This window comes from Kryptolebias marmoratus, linkage group LG15 (genome assembly GCF_001649575.2).
Source record: "Kryptolebias marmoratus isolate JLee-2015 linkage group LG15, ASM164957v2, whole genome shotgun sequence".
Taxonomy (NCBI): domain Eukaryota; kingdom Metazoa; phylum Chordata; class Actinopteri; order Cyprinodontiformes; family Rivulidae; genus Kryptolebias; species Kryptolebias marmoratus.
In genome coordinates, this window is record NC_051444.1 from 16,155,660 (window position 1) to 16,170,537 (window position 14,878).

At 39.7% G+C, this 14,878-nt stretch overlaps 1 protein-coding gene across 2 annotated transcripts in view; it reads left to right on the forward strand.

The window, feature by feature from the left end:
- The window catches only part of tox3 (TOX high mobility group box family member 3), a 44,192-nt gene that overhangs the window by 13,418 nt on the left and 15,896 nt on the right, over window positions 1-14,878 (forward strand). For both annotated transcript variants that reach the window (XM_037979989.1, XM_017423659.3), the window contains exon 2: window positions 13,609-13,674. In XM_037979989.1, coding sequence (XP_037835917.1) covers window positions 13,609-13,674 — 66 coding nt within the window. The remainder of the gene's footprint in view (window positions 1-13,608; window positions 13,675-14,878) is intronic.

Sequence of the window (14,878 nt, forward strand, 5' to 3'; positions counted from 1 at the left end):
ATTAACTCCAGCAGATTTGATATTTGACACTTTATAAGAGTTAAGGTACCAACTCTCCAAAAAGAGTTAAATTAACACTTTCTGGTGTGGACCCATATAGACACTTTAAAAGTGTTGAAATCAAATCTGACAGTGTTAATCTGGGCCTCCTGGATTTGCTGTGTAGGGGACTCCGTAGTTGGAGCTGTAGGTTTTGGGGTTTTGGTTTAATTTTTTAAAGTGGAACTTGAAAGGGCCCTTCAGATATTCAGATGGAATTACAGAAACAAACACTCGTACAACAGATCAGTCTACTTTATGCTGCACACGTTCATAGAATAGCATGTCATAGCACAAAACAATAACAATTAAGTAGTTTGTACCTTGTAATGTGAATGCAGTTATGTATACTGGTGCGGGAAGAGCAATCAGTTTGCTCAGCCAGTCAACTTCCTCATATGAATGCACCTGTCAAAGCACCTTACATCGCTAAACATTCTCCATTGAGCCAAGAAAGTGGCTAGTCTAAAGCAGGAGTTAAAAAAGATCCAAAAAAGACGCAATAAACATGGTAATAAGTAGCACTAGCAGCCACAGTACCAACCAGTGCAAAAACAAAAATGGCAAACTACCTCAAATAGTTATAATAAGGACTGAACTGGTCCCCTGTGGTCTGAAAGCACATATTAACTATCACAAACCCTACTGTAGACATTGGCCCAAATTTCTGCAATTGCTGTTATTATTTCCCCCCCCCCCAAAAAAAAATCTACTAGATTGCAGTGTGTATGAATATTAAACAGGTGTATTTATGGGTCAAAAATAAACAAACAAATCTGCTTCATAAATCAGCCACCAGCTGCCCTGAAAACCCATGATCAGGAAACTCTGAAATATGTGTCAAAATGTACAAATGTAACACTTTTGCAGATAATACATCTGCTTGAAATTTGTTGTAGTATTATTGCCAGTCTTTGTATTACTACAGCAAAAAATTTTCCCATTGTTTTCTTTTCCTTTTGTGCTGCTTGTTTTATTGCCTGAAATATGTTTTTTTTTATGTATTTTCAAAACACACTAAATAATAAAGTATCTGTTAATGTTAAACCCAGGAGTTTGTAAGGCACATTAATGACAAATATGCAGACTTCTGCTTATAAAACTCTCATGCGGTGTTTACTGTTAATCAGTTCAGCAGCCTGTTTGTTCTATCTGAAAACTGCTGATCCTGAAGCAGCTTTTCATAATGTTGAGAAAGTACTTGCTGATCTAGGCTATTCTTGTGTTGTGTAGGTGGGCTGGGCCAGTGTATGCACAGGGTCATACATGTGCATTTAAATTTGTCCTTTTTCAGCTATTATCTGTCACACAGAAGCAAATACTTATCAACTTTTATAGAACTAGCCGTGCTTTTCAGCACATTTAGCTGAACATGTATGAACATAACACCAAGTAGATAGCAAGTGAAGCAATTTACCCCATTTTAGCACACTTATTGAGTCAGCTGACATGTAAAAAGACGCCTCAATATTCATCTTATTTAAAAAAAAAAAAAATTTTAATTTTTTTGGGGAGTTTCTTGATATTTCTGAAGAAAGCATCCCCAACAGGAACTAATTAACAAATAAAAATAATCGCCAGTTTCTTTCATTCATCAGCACAGTCTCTCATAACAGGCACGCTTCAAGCAGGAACAACAAAGTCATACATAAATCAAAGTAGTTTCCTCTGCCAAGCTAGAACCCCCTGGGAGGCACCTTGGTGCTTAATTAAAATCCAGAAGGATCATGTTTTAAGTGTAGGTGAGCGAGCACTGAATAACAATGACAAACTATGCCCCAGAGCATTAGTTGTGTGTTTGTTTTTGGAAGAGAACCCCCCCCCCCCTTGTACAAAAATAAATGAGATTTAATGTGAAAGAAGAAAGCTGTTTTTAGTGCATTGAGGCATGAGGCTTGTTGTGAATTTATCCTTCCCTGGCTTCAGTACCTCTCAAAACCAGGATTGACATATTAATCTCATAATTACCCATACAGGATTAGAATGAAAGAGCTCATTATTGGACATTATTTTATGGCTTACCATTTCAGTGCACTGTTTATCAGCCTTTTATTAAGCCTTTCAGTTCCTCACGTGCACAAACAGCTGCAGTATATAACCTGAAAACTGTAAAAATGTCACAGTTTATCGCATACAGACCAATAGGACTTGCAAGGGGAATCATTATAAATCAAGAGATCTTTTGTTTTTCTTTTTACAAATGTCACTGCTTACTCAGTCTCTTTTGCTACATGGAGGGGGGGGGGATGTGGCAACTAGCATCACAAAAATAATAACAAATGTTAGGGGCAAAGGATAAGCTTGCCTAAAGAATAGAGAAACATGAAACGCCATTTAAATCTTGTTAATATTATCTAACATGAGCTACTGCAAGCTACTGGTCATAACAAAGCAAGGCTGTTTCAGCAAAACTCCTGAGCATATTAGATTGTGCAATGATGCATTTAATTGCCAGTGAATTTATAACTGATAAGAAGAAGAATGCGTTATTTCTTATCTGAGGTATAACATAGTCTCTTTAAACTGAAATTAATGTTGATTTGGTAGTGAGTTGGTTTTACTGGCATTTTAGCTCTTTTTAAGACAGTATGTAAAAGAATGCCAAAGAAGATAGTCATAAAATAGCTATAAAATGATCTATTTACATGTAGGGTTTAACTTCCTGTATTTGGTCAGAATTTAAAGTGGCCCATATACATTTGCAGCCTAACATATATTTTGTATGTTTTATGTTATGCTGACAGTGGTGCTTTCTGTGCCTGCACTTGTCCCTGATATTTGAGTTTTCAGATGTGACATTTCTGCACTGACTGCTCTCTGGGCTGCTGCCAGTGATACAGTGGAAAAATGATCAGATGAAAGATGATGTGGAGTCACATTTTTCTACGGAGGGCCGTCGGAATAGAAACTGCCCTACATACTGCTGTTTCTGCGAGCGTCATAATTCCGATCTGCAGTGGCTCTTTGCTAAAGTTAAAACAGGAATAGAAAGGTAGTGTGTGTGTGTAGTTATCAGCAAGGAAAAAAATGACTTTCCCTATTCAAATCAGCTCAATTACAAAGCTCTGGAGAGCTATCCCCAAGCAACCCTTTCACTGGCTAATCAGTCACATCAAATTGCAGAGGTGAATATTTCAGACTCTGCAGATTTGAATAAAGACGTCATGATTATTTCACTGTTGTACTGTACCCTTGAATAATTTCCGAGGCCATCAGCTGAAACCTGCATAAACTGCAGAGCTCTCGACTTAAGGAGGAGACAAAAAAAAAAAAACAGTCAAGGGAGAAAAGCAAACACAAGGGTTGTCAGTCAATGCGGCAAGCTAATTGGGTCGATCTCTTTAGAGGAGATGAATGAAGAGATTAACTCTCCCTATGTGTCCAGTGAATCTCCCCCTCCGGCTCCAGGTAAATTAGCCGATGACAAGTTGACAGTGGGAATTCTGCTCCTTACTCCGACTTAAAGCTGCAATCATTTTTACAGCCTGGCTTCCCCTGCTCCAGTCACCAATTTTCTCATGACACATTTTGTTCAGGTATTGATTAATTGTGGCATTTGTTTACAGGGCTCGTCTTGACTGGCTAGGTAAACTCTGCCTCATGTGTAATTGGACTATAAAAATGTATTGTCATTTTATTTGTAATCTATGCATGTAAAGAACAAGATGCCCCAGGATATGGAAGATACTGATGCTCTCTGCATGCTGTATGGGCTCTACAGATACACATTCCTGTGCACATGTTCTCCTGTCACTATTCATCTGTCTTCATTAGGCTTGTTTGACCTGCTTTTCCCGTTCTCGGCCAGCAAACTATGCTTGACTCTCATTTGTTTTAGTGGAGAAACTTACAGCGTGGTCCTAAAAGCGAGGTCAAGGCTCAAATATTATTTTGTTTGTGCATTCTTATACACTTGATTTGTTGGCCACGGTAGCTTTTGGTCAGCGCAGCAGTCTTGTGATCCCGAGGCTGCCAGTTTGAGCCCGGGTTGCACCAGGAGCGGCATTCAGGGTAAAACAATTGATAAATCTTTTGTTTGAGTTTGCTTGCTGCGGTGACCCTGACAGAAGGGAACAGTTGAAAGGAAAACAGCAACAACTCTTATACACTTGATTTTTTTAACAGCTGTATAACTAAAAATGCATCCAGGTTTAGGATTTCTGTTTTAAATGGATGCTTTCTTGTCAGTCAGTAGAGGAACTGAGTATGGACTTACCCATATTCAATTGGCCACACACTGACAAATGTCAGACATCATTTATTTTTCCACAGTGGTTCATACCTATGTTCCATTCATGTGAACTCTCTGCTACAGCCTCCTTTACTTTAAAAGGAACTGTGCAGATCTTTTGAACTGGAGTTCAGATAGCTCTGTGAACTGTTTGGAGGAACAGAGTTTAATCCTGGGTGGATTGACAAGGTAACTCCTAGTCCGAGCAGGACCAAGACCAAAATGGATTACTGCCATCTTAATAAAAACATTCCAGTCTCAAATGATTTTATAATGATTCATGTGGATACTGTTTTCTAAACATTTACATCATCATTAGTTTTGCATTACATGGGTCTTTAAATAGAATTTAACGGTGATGTATAAGCACAAATAGTGGCAGCCGCTTGCTGTACAACTTCCATTGCAGCCTGCGTGGAAAACTTCAGGCAGCCAAATCACAATAATTCTGCTGGAATCAGAATGAAACAAATGATAGATAAAGGTTTATAAAATGTTGTTTGTATGGACCACTGTGGTTTTTAAAAAATAATAGTTGTTTTACTTTTGGTCTTGGCCATTAGCTCATCAGTCTGGTCCGAATAAAACTCTGTTCCTCTAATCTGAGGTCATTCAAAGAGCTATCTACAACAGGTAAGATGTTAACTGTTCATACCTTTTCCACAGAATTCCACTTCAGACATTGTGAACTATCACTTTAAAACCTGCTGCTCCTACACACAGAAGCGCTTTTACTACCAGCTTGTTAGAGAAAAGGCATTATGTCCAGAATATGTTGATTGTTTCTTTCTTCCAAATCTCTGCAACTATCAGCACATTAATACAGAATCGCAGTTGAACCTTGGTGTTTGGAAATATTCAAATCTGGAGTCTTAATCTCATGTTGCTTCTGAATTATGAAGTGTTAAAGTAACATTTGGAGTTTAAATACTGTTAAAAACACCAGTGAAGCAATAAGCCTGATCGTGGCTGTCACAGGAAAAACAATGTCTCCAACTCCACAGCTGTCAGGTTTGCTAATGATGTCCTGGTGTGCTGTCAATCTAGCAGATGAGCGGACAATAGTATGCCAAGGAGAAAATGCTTGAAACAGCTAATTGCTTCTAAGAGCTCACTCAAGCATTCTGTAAGTACTTTGTGTTCACAGATGTCTTTTCCAGCTGCTATTTCATTATGGACCTTAAAGACATTACAGAAGCAATGCATTGGCTTTTTATGAGCCTGTGTTGCTGCACATCAATTCTTTATGATTATAGGTACATTATTAGAACTGCAGTTGTAAGAAGAAGAAGAAAAAAAAAAACATCTGTGGAAATGGCACAAGGCATTGCGTCTATATTTGTGCATTTTCATTATTTCACCTAATTTACCCCTGTCATTCTGTTAATCTCTGCCAACTTGTTGATTGTCAGTTTGGAGACACATTTCTGGAGACGAGCCCGAGAGTATTTGCAGCCGGACCTCTGTCAGTAGCGCCAAGCAACTCCGCCACAAATTGGAATGTGGTACAGTTCTGGGAAAGCAGCCAAGATTTAAATTAGACAATAACCTCTGCTCTCTCTATATTGCCTCTCTTTTCCAGCTGCAGGCCTAGCTATTTGTTTAATACAGTCAGCCCTGTAGTATATAATAGACTGATATATGAGTCACCGCTCAGCAGTTTGTGCTTTTCAGATTTATAGAGATTGAACAACTGGCTGGTTTGTGCTTGCTGTGGTCCTTTGTTAAGAATAACAGGAAAGACACAAGTTGCACACTAACTTGGAAAGAATGCTCACTGTACACAGAGGAAGGATTAAAAGTCTGTTACAAGAAAAACTTTGGACTTAAAACCATAGCCGCAAATAGATTTCAGTTTAGGTTAAAACACAGAGTTTTATGTCTTTGATGTTGATGAGGAATGGTTCCTTTGTGGCTTTTGAGGCTTTATGGATGCATTATGGATGATTGTTTAGAATATATGTATGGTCTTCTTCTGATACCACAAGATAAGAAGTAGAGGACTGCTTTGAGTCCATCACTAAAAGCTCTTGACAGTGCACATTCCCAAAGCCATTTATAATGAGTGCATTATCCAGTAGTGGCACACAGGGAATAGAAAAAAAAAATGCATCTGTGCTGTGCTGCAAGAGCAATAAGAGAGGACTTCACTCCCTGCAGCTTTCAGTAGAGCTTTATGTGAAGCTGAGCCCCAGGGCTCATCACACTCTGACAAACTAAGAGAAACAGCATTATGTCCACTAAAAACAAACCTGTTTCCTGTGGCAGAGAAATCTTCCTCGTCTGTCTGGCATTTAATAACATTAGTTAATAACTTGCCTAACTGTACAGCAGGTTCCTATGTTCTAATAGAAGAATGGTAGGCAAAAAATCAAAAGATTCTTCTGTTCAAATCTACACCTCCCAATATCATCTAGATCTGGAGTTGCATCAAAGCAGCTTAAAGTAAACAGCCTTGAGACATGGCTTAGCAATAAAGGGAAGACAACATCAGCAAGCCGAGCCTTTCTCGTGTTGCTTCCTCAAGAGCTGTGTGTCCGTGCAGCAAGCAGCAGCCTTTGTGAGAGAGCTTCGCAATGTTTCTGAAGCTGCTCTCCATCGCCAGAGCTCCTTTATGGCTGCGGGCCAATGACTTTGCACCCCGCTAGATTAAAGATGGAACCCCATTTAGCTCGTGCTTTCTTTTAGGATTTGCTCCTAAGAGTGCAGAGCAGTTTTAACTACAAGGACAAAGCAGGATGTTGGATACTGACCTGCATGGCAGTGAGAGTGCTGGCTTCAGACTGATGCTTCATTGTGACGAATACTGACACCATCTTTGTTTTGGCTGTGTTTGCAAGGCCTAATTCTCACAGACAACCAAGGGCTATGGTAAACACGAGTTCATTTTTGTGTATTGTGTAGTATAGCACTGTTGGTTGGGGCTTTGCTACGAAGTTAGTCTGAACAAGTGACTTTATTTCAAAGCTTTACTTTTAAAATCATTGTCAGAATAAACTGGAAGATCATGAAATGTTAAATATATTTTTTATTTGCTTTTTTAAAGCAATAATTCAAATATTTTGAAGTGGGGTTCTGTGGAAATGTATAAATTATATGTTGGAGAAAGCTCTTCGAACAACCTTGGATGTAGAAACAGAGTTTAATTCTGACTGGACTGACGAACGATTGGTCTGAGTGAGGCCAACAACAAAGTGGATTAATGCTGTTTTAAAACAATTTTAAGTTTCAGAAATTTCATAGTGGTTTATTCAAACACAGTTTTAAACATCTGTACAGAGCTGTAAACTTTGCCAGTTATTCTGTATTCTGCAGCTAGCTGTTGCTGCAATTTGCCCCTGCAGTTAACTACAGCATTCTAAATAACAGAGTTATGTTTGTATAAATGTTCACGAAGTAGCATTTGCATAAAATGTAATTTATTTTTTATTTATATTGAACTCGCTTTGGTCATGCTCGGACTAGCTGCGTGACTCAAGTGTATTAATGACATTCTGATGTAAAGTTAATCCACTTGTTTGGTGTAATCCTAAATCCAACAACTGTGGAATTGATTTTTATGGAATTCTCTGTATTCATATATTTATTGTTTCAGCAGATAATTCCCCTTGACTAAGAGCTTTTTGTGGCTGCATTATGTAGGTTTCTTCTTCCATGAGGATCAATAGTGGCCTGTATGACCAAATGCTTGCAGAGTTAATGGAATTTATTAGAGCTTGAATTGAACCATCACTTGCACGCATTTATGCCACGAGATTGATGACATTCTGATAATAGCTCTTAGCTCAAAGCACTTCTATACTTAAACAAACCCTCACAAAACAAATATTAGGACTACATGTTGTTAACTATGGAAAAAAAAATGAGACTGTAAGCTGGTAGGAATTAAAATTTAATGTAAGGAGCCAGAAATCCTTCTGGTTTTTTGTGTCTTTCATTTTCTAAAACCCTCACTGAGGTAGAACATCCCTGTGGTCAAACATGTTTTTAAAGAAACTCTGAGGAAATCAAACAGTGTGTGTTAGAAGTTTACTTTCCGGTGATTGACAGCTTCCCTGCCTGAACTAATGTTATAAACTGATGCAGGAAACTCAACCAATTTTATTCATAAATACTGAAGAAGACATGCAGATTTCATATGCACTTTTTCCCCCTGGTTTGTTTGTGTCTGCATGTTATCACTCTTGTACACCATGTCTGTGCCGAATATATTTTTTGCCTCAAGGAACCTGCTGAACGCTCAAACTATAGTTTCCCTTTTACTGTCTTTAAGCACCGTCATAATGACTAGGAAGCTTAAAAAAACATAATGCATATTTGCTGAGCTGTGAAATCACTTGTAAGTGTTTTTTTTTCTTTTATTTTGATAGTTAAGCTTGTAATTTTGGTTGAGTATGCAAAATTAGGTTCATGCACCGTGAAAGAAATATAATGTTCCTTACCGTTTTGAATAATTTCAGGTGCAGAGGCACAGAATTTTAGGACATTTGCTCATGAGAGTCCCTTCATAACATTAGATGTCAGGACATCTTCCAAATATGGATTCATATTTTATATAAGTCTCCTTTAGCATTCTTTGATTAAATAATTGTAACATCAAATCCTCGAGGTTTGGTGACCGAGAAGCATCATCATTTTGCAGAAGGGACGATTTCCCTCCTAGGGTTTTACTGTAAATAGTTCCCAAGGTTCATGTTTACTCAAAAAAAATCAAGCTGTGAAGACACCATTTGAGGCCACTGTGGTCTGTGTGGTGAGACCAAGAAAATCGTCACACAGCTTGAGCAACTCTGTCATCAGTTTGATTCAGATCCCACATAAGACTTTCTTACACCGCTGTGGTTGGACGAACACTGAGAGGCAGAGGAAAAGTGAGATGCTTACAGTGAACTTCCTCTCAGTGCCACCTTATGCAGTTGAGGACTAGCAGCCCTAATGGTGGAAGACAGTGCTGGGCTGGGGGAGTAATGATTTTAGCTTTAAACTGAATTACCAATCGATCGGCCTGCAGATCAGAACACAGCCTGCGAGCCGACTGTGGACACGCTGTGTTGTGGAGTCGCTTTACAAATTGACTGCTGCACACGTAGGAGGGAATATATCTATATATGTCAGCTCGGCACGGCATGTGCAACGGCCCGCTGGGCGTGAAAAGACTATGTGATCATCACTGAGGCTGCCGCTGATTGTTTGTCCTGAATTTGACTGTAAATATTTAACGGGACGTCAAAAGTCAGGAAGGCAACTTTTTCAAAGGCTATAACGACAAGAAAGAAAAAAGGTGCTGCTATTTTGAGACCCTCGCTGAACGAGCGGCTGAAACCTGGCGGCAGGCCGAGCTTTGAAGGAAATTGCATAAAATAATATGTAGCAAATTACAGCGTGTGTCTGTGGATTGAAGGTTGAGTTTTAACTGTAGTGTTTCCACAGTCTTTTATGGAGGCCACTGGAGAACGAATTAGCACAAGTGTCATGTTCCAGGGAACACATGCTAGGCTGTGATTACCGAGCTCAAGCTGAACTGTAAAATCACTTGTCAGCAGTTGATTTGTTTCTGGAAAAGCCCAGCCTCTTGATTGAATTAGTTTGGTGGTTTTCAGTGGGGAGCAAAAAATGTGTCCAATTGTGTTACTTTCTGGCAGACAGTGCTGATATTGTGACGGTTCGATCATACTGTTAAACCAAAGAGTTCATTGTGGAAGCTTATTTGACAAACTGTGTTAACAGAAAGTATTTGTACATTCCTACATGTGTCTGAGTAAAAAAAGAAACAAAAGGAGAAAATATCGTCTTGCACTTTTTTCCAGTCCTGTTTTCATTGTTTCAAAAGCGGTGTTTGATGTTCAGGTAAAAACCGTACGGAGCAGCATTTGTATGCATCAGATGATGGAACGGGCTATAAGAGGCTCTTCAGGCGCGGACTGTGCTTCGCTTTGTTGTCCAGTTCATGTTTACTGATAGGATCTGTGTGGTTACTCCATCATATTGGGGGTGTGACAGGGTCATGTTGGTGCAATATTGTGTTCGCCCTGAGGTTGAAATAATTTTGTTTGCTGTAATAGCTGTAAAACACCTTATTTCCCACTAGACATAGTTTCATACAAATATTTCTGCACTGGTATTGAAAAGGAGGGAGCAAAAATCAAGCACCAAAACTACACTCGCTGCAGTCAGAAAGAAAGCAACTAATAAAACTTGCAGCTTTAGACGCTACCTGTTCTGTCTAATAAGTAACAATTGAAGCTGTTGCTGCAATTCAGAGTTTGCGTGTAACATTTTATTCTTTTGAAGACAAAGTAAAGCTGTTTTATTATTTGAAAGAAAAGCCAAGAAATGTATTATTTCACTACAGTCACTACATGGCTTCTTGGTTTTTCTGTCTGCCTGGAGTCTTTTCACATCAGGATCAGCATCCATGTAAGCTCTTAATTCTCTCCTCTTAACCAGTTATTGAAGAAATGTGCTGCTGGTGCAGAAAGAGAAATGAAAACACTGACCTCCCAGCATTTGCTTTGCCGTGTAGCCATGTCTGACTCTTAGTTTTCTTCATTCTACACCTTTAACTGTGAATTTACTGTTGATAAAAGTCTCCAAGCCAACAGCTGCCTTAAAGCACCCTTTCAGTGGCTTCACTTTGCTTGCCAGAACAAACAAATCAATGAAAGTTTGTGACATTTTGTTGCATTTTAAAAGTATCCCTCTTGCAAAAATTAAAGGATCACATTCCTTGGATTTCCTCAACTTTTCAGCCATAAAGCCTCTGCAAGTTGGCAAACATGCTCTTGTTTGGCCCCCCTCACATGGCAGCCGCAGCCCTCATCTAGCTCGTCACATCATTTTAATTACAGAGCCTTCATTGTCTGCGCTGACCCATTTTAGCGCTTTCCCTCACCATCAGCTGCACCGACCCTCCAATCACACTTAATTTCTTCTGGCATTTGACTCAATCGGCAGTGCAGCAAACACAAGCTCGGAATTCGCCCCCCTCATTCTTCAACCCTCACCTCTCGCCAGAAAAGGAACAGGGAATAACAATAACAATCTCCACTGCCTGCTCTGGTTGTCCACCGAGGCAACCGGGCCGACACAGTACAGCTTTTAATGGTTGAAGATTGATATTGGTGGCAGGGGACGTTTCTTGGGATGTTAGTCACTGTTCTCTGAGGAGATTGGGAACTGCTCTTAAACAACCCTGGAAACACAATAAAATATGAGTCAGAGAGCGACAGAGCCCAGGGAGTTTCACACCACTAATTGGCAGTTGGACCTAACTTGATTGTGTTTTCTCTAATGGAGCTAATGTGATTTGGATCAATGTCCATGCTTGCAATATGTAAATTTGCCATACCTGTTAGTGTGATATTTGTGTTTTCCTGACTCATCACTTTCTGATTTACAAACATGCGTGTGTGTGTAAGGGCTGTCATGTGCTTAAATCATTGATGTGGAGCTTGAAAAGTAAATTAACTGGAAACCTGTTTCTATTATTGCAAGCAGTTAGTAGATAATCCAAAATGAGCATGAAAAAACTTACTGTTTTTTTTTGTTTGTTTGTTTGTTTTTTCAAATCAGCAAGCAAGACAATTGCCGGTTTATCTCTAGTTGTTCGTGTAGACCTTCCCCAAACCCCCCGGGAGATATTTACAGTCTGCAAACGTTTTAAAATAGTATTGACATCTATACAGAAACAGAAGAAAGAGGAACTGCCCTGCTGTAGCCTTATCTTCCCCTACAATCAGAACAATGTTCCTTGTGCTTCAAAAGAGAATGATATCTCTGAGACTTTAATTTATTATCTAAAAGAAAAAGGAGGACAGTGTAAAACATCAAAGATAAGGCCAGCGTAAGGTTAATTACCAGCCGAGTGGCTGATGTAACCCCACCGTGTCACGTCTCAATGTTACACACAGCTGGGAAGCTAGTTGGGGAGCTAGCAGTTGATAGACGCGTCTTGCTGTAGTCCTAAATTTGTATGAGCGTTTTTATGTAAACTCCGCAAAACCCAGCGCTTAAATCAGATATAGTTTATTGGGGCAGCTCCAGCCTCAGAAGGAACTGGAGGCCCGGACAGCACAAACCACCTGCTTCAGCTACTGCAAACAGTGCTTGTGGTTCCTTTTCTTATTGTGGGTAGCGCTGTTAACATTGCACCTGACTTCCCAGTCTCTCTCCAGGGCATAGACTAATTAATGGATACCATTTACAGTTGATTAGCACCAGTTCTTTCAGTGATTATATTCTCATACCAGCAACTCAGAAGAAAAGATGTATAGAAATAAAAGAAAATAAAAACTCAAGAGGGTGGAAAATACATAATGCAGTTCTCAGTTCACTTTGGTCTTAATTTGTTGTCACTGTTGTTCAGTGACTACACGCTGCGCCTTAAGAGTGGGACTCTGTAATAAACAACAAAAGGCATTTTTGCAGGACTAGTTAAGAGTTTTCAGTGGAACTTCATGAAGATGTAAACACGCTGTGATCCCTTCTCTGAGTTGTGCAGCTTTAGTGTTGACTCTCCCCACTCGTATAGAGGTGCATTGTGTTCCTGGGCACAGCTGCTAGCCCATAATTCTTCATTCTATGTCCCATTGTTCCTACCTGTCAGCGCAGATGCGTTGCAGAAGAAACAAAGTGGCTGCCATTTTGCCAGCAGGCTATGTGTTGGTTGGGAAGGGTGGGGACATGTTTTGAAAACACGTTATGTCTTACCAGAGTACATAGTTTTAAAGCTTATCAAGTGCTTTAAATGATAGTCTACTTTTACAACTCTCCACTGTTGGCTTAGTTTGTTTTTTTCACACTTTTCTATGTTTACCCTAAAGTACACAACTATTTATATTGTTGCAAAAAAAGGTGAAGTTCTTCATAAGTGTGATATCACTCAAATGAAATGTTGAACCCAGCTGTTACTGACCCACAATGTAAACACTCTCCACCTCCCTTATTTCCCTTCAGTATCACCTCTCCCATAGGTTATTTAAAGTTAATAACCTGCCACCGCATAGCGATTCTTGGCTTTGTGATGCAAACATATTCTTAATTGCCATCCCGTAAGAGCTGAATAGCCGGAGCAGATTCTCATTACCCCGGTTTGAATTGGCCGGGGCCTCTCACATGCCTCTTATCATGTAACAATAATGGAAGAGTGGCAGAATGCGGCTGTGCATGTAGAGAAAAGGGTTAACCCAGTGTGCAAACATCCAAAGCCAAGTGTGATGGTCTGTTTGAGTGACGGGTGTCTGTTGAGAAAGTGGTGCTGCTCACCCAGGCTACACCCAGTGTTCTGGTCTGATTGTGTTCTGTTTTTTGTTTTTTTTTCTTTCTTTCTCAACTTGCAGTTCCAGAACAACAACAACTACATGAACATGGCTGAGGCAAATGGTGCTCTTCTTGCTGCTGGAGATGTAAGTATAAGTTACTTCTTTCCCATGTTCAACTAACCTTTTGAGTGCACTTAACACTGAAATGAAAATGTACTATACTGTGGTTTCAGTGCTTTTTTTTACTTTGTACTAACTAAATAAAGTGTGTACTGGCTAAACGTGTTCATACTACAGGTTTTGTAAATCATAAAGTTATGCATATAGAAAAATTCAAAACCTATTTCAGAAGAAATAAGCCCTACATGCAATATGAAGTTCTCAAGACGATGAGTTACTATTCCACAGCGATGGGTGATGTATTTCCAAAACATTTTTCCTTGTTCTTAAACCTATACAAGAGTTCACAGTAATGAAAAGATGAGCTAGGCTCATCCTATATTGTCAAGCAGTAAGTTCAGTGGGTTGAATTTAATGTGATCGGACTGCCTTGACTGCACTCTGAAAGATAAGGCATTATCTCAGAAAGCTAGGGATAAAAACCCTTGTTTTCTTCCTGTGAAAAATAAATAAATTAATAAAAGAGCAGGAAGATACATCAGAGCTGCTTTACTCTCCAAAAGTGAATTGTCCCAACAAGATGTTGCTTGTGGAACTGCAGGTATAATGCTCGGATTTGCTTGTGCATTGAAAGAAAGAGTAGTTCTTATGTTGTTCTTATGGAAGTATATAACAGTCTGAGTGAGCTATAGTTGCCCTAACACTGAGCTAAATATACACATTTTATTCCCCCTCCACCCACTCTGCTGCCCTGTCATTAGAGACAAGTACACCAAAAATACCCAGCATCCTCTGTGGTTCAAACAGTCCAATCTCATTCAGAGACTGATCTGGCTTCAAAACCCACAGCAAAAGCATCATTGCACAGCTCCAAAGTATTGAGATAGATGTCATTGTTAACCTCAGGTTTTTTTTTTTTTTCAATCTTGTCATCTGGGCAGCAGGGATGCAACTGTGTTCAGGCAGCTACACACCAGTGTGCGGAGCGTGTGACCTTGTGTTCATAACGTGGCCGCCTCACAAAGCCACAGAGTATTATAGAAGAAGTCTAATTTTCCCCCACATTTACGCTGACTGGGCATATCCTCTGTATCCACGGGCTGCAGAGGCCCAATGCAGCAGGGACTGCATTGACACAGTCTGCTTGGAAAGCGTTCAGCCCCCAGCTGTGAGGGCCCACTGTGGCAGTAAGGGGAAGGGGAGATTGGAGGAGGACTCCTTAATAAAA